Source organism: Lucilia sericata, unplaced genomic scaffold, assembly GCF_015586225.1.
Source record: "Lucilia sericata isolate MDLA Ls3-8-SP2 unplaced genomic scaffold, ASM1558622v1 Contig003918F_arrow, whole genome shotgun sequence".
Taxonomy (NCBI): domain Eukaryota; kingdom Metazoa; phylum Arthropoda; class Insecta; order Diptera; family Calliphoridae; genus Lucilia; species Lucilia sericata.
In genome coordinates, this window is record NW_023997080.1 from 8,930 (window position 1) to 14,140 (window position 5,211).

At 30.5% G+C, this 5,211-nt stretch overlaps 1 protein-coding gene across 1 annotated transcript; it reads right to left on the reverse strand.

Annotated features, from left to right (window-relative positions):
• Positions 1-3,621: 3,621 nt before the first annotated feature.
• On the reverse strand, positions 3,622-4,958 carry LOC119615044 (general odorant-binding protein 19d-like). Its single transcript, XM_037971127.1, has 5 exons — positions 4,820-4,958; positions 4,351-4,420; positions 4,150-4,238; positions 3,942-4,075; positions 3,622-3,882 (listed from the first exon to the last, which is right to left on the reverse strand). Exons 1-5 carry the CDS (start codon positions 4,871-4,873, stop codon positions 3,801-3,803), a joined length of 429 nt encoding a protein of 142 aa, XP_037827055.1. The 5' UTR covers positions 4,874-4,958; the 3' UTR covers positions 3,622-3,800.
• Between the last annotated feature and the right edge of the window lie 253 nt (positions 4,959-5,211).

Here is a 5,211-nt window from a genome sequence, read left to right on the forward strand (position 1 = left end):
ATTGTATATGTGTACTCAATTTTAAGTACTTAAAAGTCCACTTTTATAGATTCTCATTTACTCCGGGCTCTATATGCATAATTTCATGCTTTTAGGTTGAATTTTATAGAAAACTCAAAAAGTACCAATCGAAGGACGAAAAAGTGCCAAAAAGTTCACTTTTATAGATTCTCATAAACTAAGGCCTCTGCATGCTTAATTTCATGTTTCTAGATTTAATTTTATGGAAAACTCAAAAAGTACCAGTCGAAGTACGATAAAGTACCAAAAAGTCCCCTTTTATAGATTCTCATTTACTAAGGGCTCTACATGCTTAATTTTATGTTTCTAGGTTAAATTTTATAAAAAACTGAAAAAAGTACCAGTCGAAGAATGAAAAAGTACAAAAAAGTCTCCTTTTATAGATTCTTATTTACTCCGGGCTCTACATGCTTAATTTCATGTTTCTATGTTAAATTTTATCGAAAAATCAAAAAGTACCAATCGAAGAACAAAAAAGTACCAAAAAGGTCCTCTTTTATAGTTTCCAATTTACTCCGGGCTCTATATGCTTAATTTCATGTTTTTAGGTTCAATTTTATAGAAAAATCAAAAAGTATCAGTCGAAAGACGAAAAAGTACCAAAAAGTCCCCTTTTATAGATTCTCATTTACTAAGGGCTCTACATGCTTAATTTCATGTTTCTAGGTTAAATTTTATAGAAAACTCAAAAAGTACCAGTCGAAGGACGAAAAAGTACCAAATAGTCCCCTTTTATAGATTCTCATTTACTAAGGGCTCTACATGCTTAATTTTATGTTTCTAGGTTAAATTTTATAAAAAACTCAAAAAGTACCAGTCGAAAGACGAAAAAGTACCAAAAAGTCCCCTTTTATAGATTCTCATTAACTAAGGCCTCCGCATGCTTAATTTCATGTTTCTAGGTTAAATTTTATAGAAAACTCAAAAAGTACCAGTCGAAGGACGAAAAAGTACCAAAAAGTCCCCTTTTATAGATTCACATTTACTCCGGGCTCTACATGCTTAATTTCATGTTTCTAGGTTAAATTTTATAGAAAACTCAAAAAGTACCAGTCGAAAGACGAAAAAGTTCCAAAAGGTCCCCTTTTATAGATTCACATTTACGCCGGGCTCTACATGCTTAATTTCATGTTTCTAGGTTAAATTTTATAGAAAACTCAAAAAGTACCAGTCGAAAGACGAAAAAGTACCAAAAAGTCCCCTTTTATAGATTCTCATTTACTAAGGGCTCTACATGCTTAATTTCATGTTTCTAGGTTAAATTTTATAGAAAACTCAAAAAGTACCAGTCGAAGGACGAAAAAGTACCAAAAAGTCCCCTTTTATAGATTCTCATTTACTCTGGGCTCTACATGCTTAATTTCATGTTTCTAGGTTAAATTTTATAGAAAACTCAAAAAGTACCAGTCGAAGGACGAAAAAGTACCAAAAAGTCCCCTTTTATAGATTCTCATTTACTAAGGGCTCTACATGCTTAATTTCATGTTTCTAGGTTCAATTTTATAGAAAACTCAAAAAGTACCAGTCGAAGGACGAAAAAGTACCAAAAAGTCCCCTTTTATAGATTCTCATTTACTAAGGGCTCTACATGCTTAATTTCATGTTTCTAGGTTAAATTTTATAGAAAACTCAAAAAGTACCAGTCGAAGGACGAAAAAGTACCAAAAAGTCCCCTTTTATAGATTCTTATTTACTAAGGGCTCTACATGCTTAATTTCATGTTTCTAGGTTCAATTTTATAGAAAACTCAAAAAGTACCAGTCGAAGGACGAAAAAGTACCAAAAAGTCCCCTATTATAGATTCTCATTTACTCTGGGCTCTACATGCTTAATTTCATGTTTCTAGGTTAAATTTTATAGAAAACTCAAAAAGTACCAGTCGAAAGACGAAAAAGTACCAAAAAGTCCCCTTTTATAGATTCTCATTTACTAAGGGCTCTACATGCTTAATTTCATGTTTCTAGGTTAAATTTTATAGAAAACTCAAAAAGTACCAGTCGAAAGACGAAAAAGTACCAAATAGTCCCCTTTTATAGATTCTCATTTACTAAGGGCTCTACATGCTTAATTTTATGTTTCTAGGTTAAATTTTATAGAAAACTCAAAAAGTACCAGTCGAAGGACGAAAAAGTACCAAAAAGTCCCCTTTTATAGATTCTCATTAACTAAGGCCTCCGCACTTAATTTCATGTTTCTAGGTTAAATTTTATAGAAAACTCAAAAAGTACCAGTCGAAGGACGAAAAAGTACCAAAAAGTCCCCTTTTATAGATTCTCATTTACTCCGGTCTCTACATGTTTAATTTCATGTTTCTAGGTTCAATATTATAGAAAATTCAAAAAGTACCTTTTGAAGAACGAAAAAGTACCAAAAAGTCCCATTTTATAGATTCTCATTTACTCCGAGCTCTATATGCTTAATTTCATGTTTCTAGGTTTAATTTTAAAGAAAACTCAAAAAAGTACCTGTGTAGAACGAAAAAGTAGCGAAAAGTCCCTTTATTATTAATTTCATGTTTCTATTTCAATATCATAGAAAACTCAAAAAGGACCAGTTGGAGAATGAAAAGTACCAAAAAATATCACTTGGTATCAGGGTTCCAAATAACACCCCATTAGGATATTTAGTGTTTCTAAATTTAAAAATTTTATCTAAATTGGATCATTGTGGTTGAATAAAATCAAATTTCCCGTTTTTACCCCTTTTGGTACTTTTTTCCTCCCCATTAACGAAATAAAAATTCTATTCCAAAAAGTTGCAACATCGTAGTGGGAGCCCGTTATTATGTATTCATATGTATAAGTTAATAAACCAAAAACAATATTTTATGAAAAAAGTACCAAAAATAGGTACAATTTTAACCCCTTAAACGTCCGAATATTCAAAAAGTACTAAATTCATATTTTTATTTTTTCGTTAAGTTATGAAGGAGTCAAAAATATTTTTTGAATGTGCACTGGTTTAAAAGATACAAAGATACATACCCGTTTATTCCCTAAAGGGGCCGAATTTTAAAAAAGTACCAGACACCTGTCCGTTTATTTTTTAAATGAACGGCGATAAGCTTTAAACTGTTTTTGTATCTTTTCTAGTTTAGGATATATAAGGTTACCGAATTTACCCGTTTTTACCCTTTTTTACCCCCTAAACATTCGAATTTCCAAAAATCCCGTCTTAGTGGATCTATTTGGCGGGAGACCAACCTCCTGTCCAAATTTCAGCTCTTTAGCTTCAACCGTTTAGGCTGTGCGATGATGAATCAGTCAGTGAATCAGTCAGTCAGTCAGTAACGTTAGAATTTTATATATATAGATGAACCTTCCTCTCCTCATCTCAAAAAATTCACGTGATTCTAATTGTTTACGGTAAATATATAGTCTAGTCTATAGTCTTGACTATAGTAAAGTCTATAGTCCTGGCTATAGTATTGTGTAGTCTTCAATATAGTCTAGTCTATAGTATTGACTATAGTCCTGTCTAAAGTCTTGACTTTAGTTTAGTTAGTCTTGCTTTTACTATAGTCTAACGTATAGTCTAGTCAATAGTCTTGACTATAATCTAATCTCTATTATTAACTAAAACTTAATCCAATTACAAAACTATGAAATAAATAAAAAATATAGTTTTATTTAGATTTTTTCATATGCTCAAAATAAAATAATAAATTTTAATAAAAATACTGGAAATACATTGTTGACACTTTTAATTAAAATTCCCTAAATATTATTGATTCCCAAAAGAAATGTCCTTTAGACAAGAGCCAAAGCCGTACATCAGTACTAAACAAAATGATCTGCAGAAATACCTCTAGACTTAACTTCCTTTTTCCAGCATTCGCCATATTCAAAGGCAGCTTCGCAGCTAAAATAAGAAAATGAAATTAAAAATAAATTAAAACTTAAAAAAAAAAAAGAACTTACTGTTCATCACTGAGATCGATGTCATCACAGATATCGATTATATCAGCAACAAGAGCCCTTTCATCTTCACTTGATATAAGGGATTCTGAAATGTCTAAAGCTGCATGTTTAATTACTTTACCAGCATCATCCATCTGGAATTGTAGTTTAAAATGACATTAGACCCCGATATTTAGTTAATAAAATCCTATCAAAAAATTACACTTACCACATTGGCTTTTTTTAAGAAACAAGCCAACAAACATTTACCCTCTTGAGTCTGGGCCGAATGATGTTTAATTATGGCCTCAAAGTCGGCTGAAAATCAGAGTTTTATAGTTAGACGATTAAAGAAAAGCTCGATTATTGGGAAGTCGATTTATGAAACTTTAATTCTAAACAATGTACATATTTTTAAAGTTTTCTTTACCATCAGAGGCCCCAGTTTCTTCTTTGCAGCTAGTTACAATGGCCATTGCTTCATCCTTGCTTACTGCAGCCTAAATCAGAAAATATAGAAATTTAAGATCAAATATAATCAAGTTCTTTAGACATAACAATAGAACTAAACTTTATAGGGATTTCTAAGCAATTGGCCTGATAATTTTTCAGAGTCATTGAAAGCTGGAGAACCCATGGAACTTTATTCATTGCTTTATATAAAAACTTGGAACATAGTAATTTCAACTTTGCTTCAGGACTTGGTCCATACGAACCAGAGCTCGATATTAAGAAATTATGCTAGAGAATCTTACAAATAGGACTTGAATTATCGCGACGAAACTTTTCCATACGATCTAAAGCTTTATATTAATGCAATTTGTCCTCTAAGTTGGTTCAGGTGTCCTACTTGATCCGGATTTTAAATCGCTGTTCGAACCATTATAATATCTATTTACCTGTATATTATAAACCGCCATAAATAAAAATCCTAATCCAAGAAAGAACTTCATTTTTATTAACTTTTTCGACTATCAAATGTAAAATGGACTAATAGTATACAATTTTCGTAACTTTATTTATACTTAAGAAATGTGATCAATTTTTAAAATCAAAAAATGTATAATTAACAAATTTTTTACTTCTCTTTTCTAAGATCATATTTAATTGTCTGAGAATATATTAATAAAAATATAATCTTTAAATAAACAATCGATTTTTTCACAAAGTAATAAAACTAAATATGAACTAAACAGATGAACATTAATTAATTAAATTTAATATTATCGCTTGACTTTTAATAATGCTAACAAAACAATAGTAAATTTAAAGAATTATTTAATTCACATGC

What these genes read in the sequence shown, in the direction of transcription:
- LOC119615044 (XM_037971127.1), bottom strand. Translation starts at nt 4,873, where the DNA reads ATGAAGTTCTTTCTTGGATTAGGATTTTTATTTATGGCGGTTTATAAT. An exon ending in TGGCGGTTTATAATATACAG is followed by an intron (nt 4,421 to 4,819) that starts GTAAATAGATAT and finishes TTTCTGATTTAG; the next exon opens with GCTGCAGTAAGCAAGGATGA. An exon ending in AGAAACTGGGGCCTCTGATG is followed by an intron (nt 4,239 to 4,350) that starts GTAAAGAAAACT and finishes TCTGATTTTCAG; the next exon opens with CCGACTTTGAGGCCATAATT.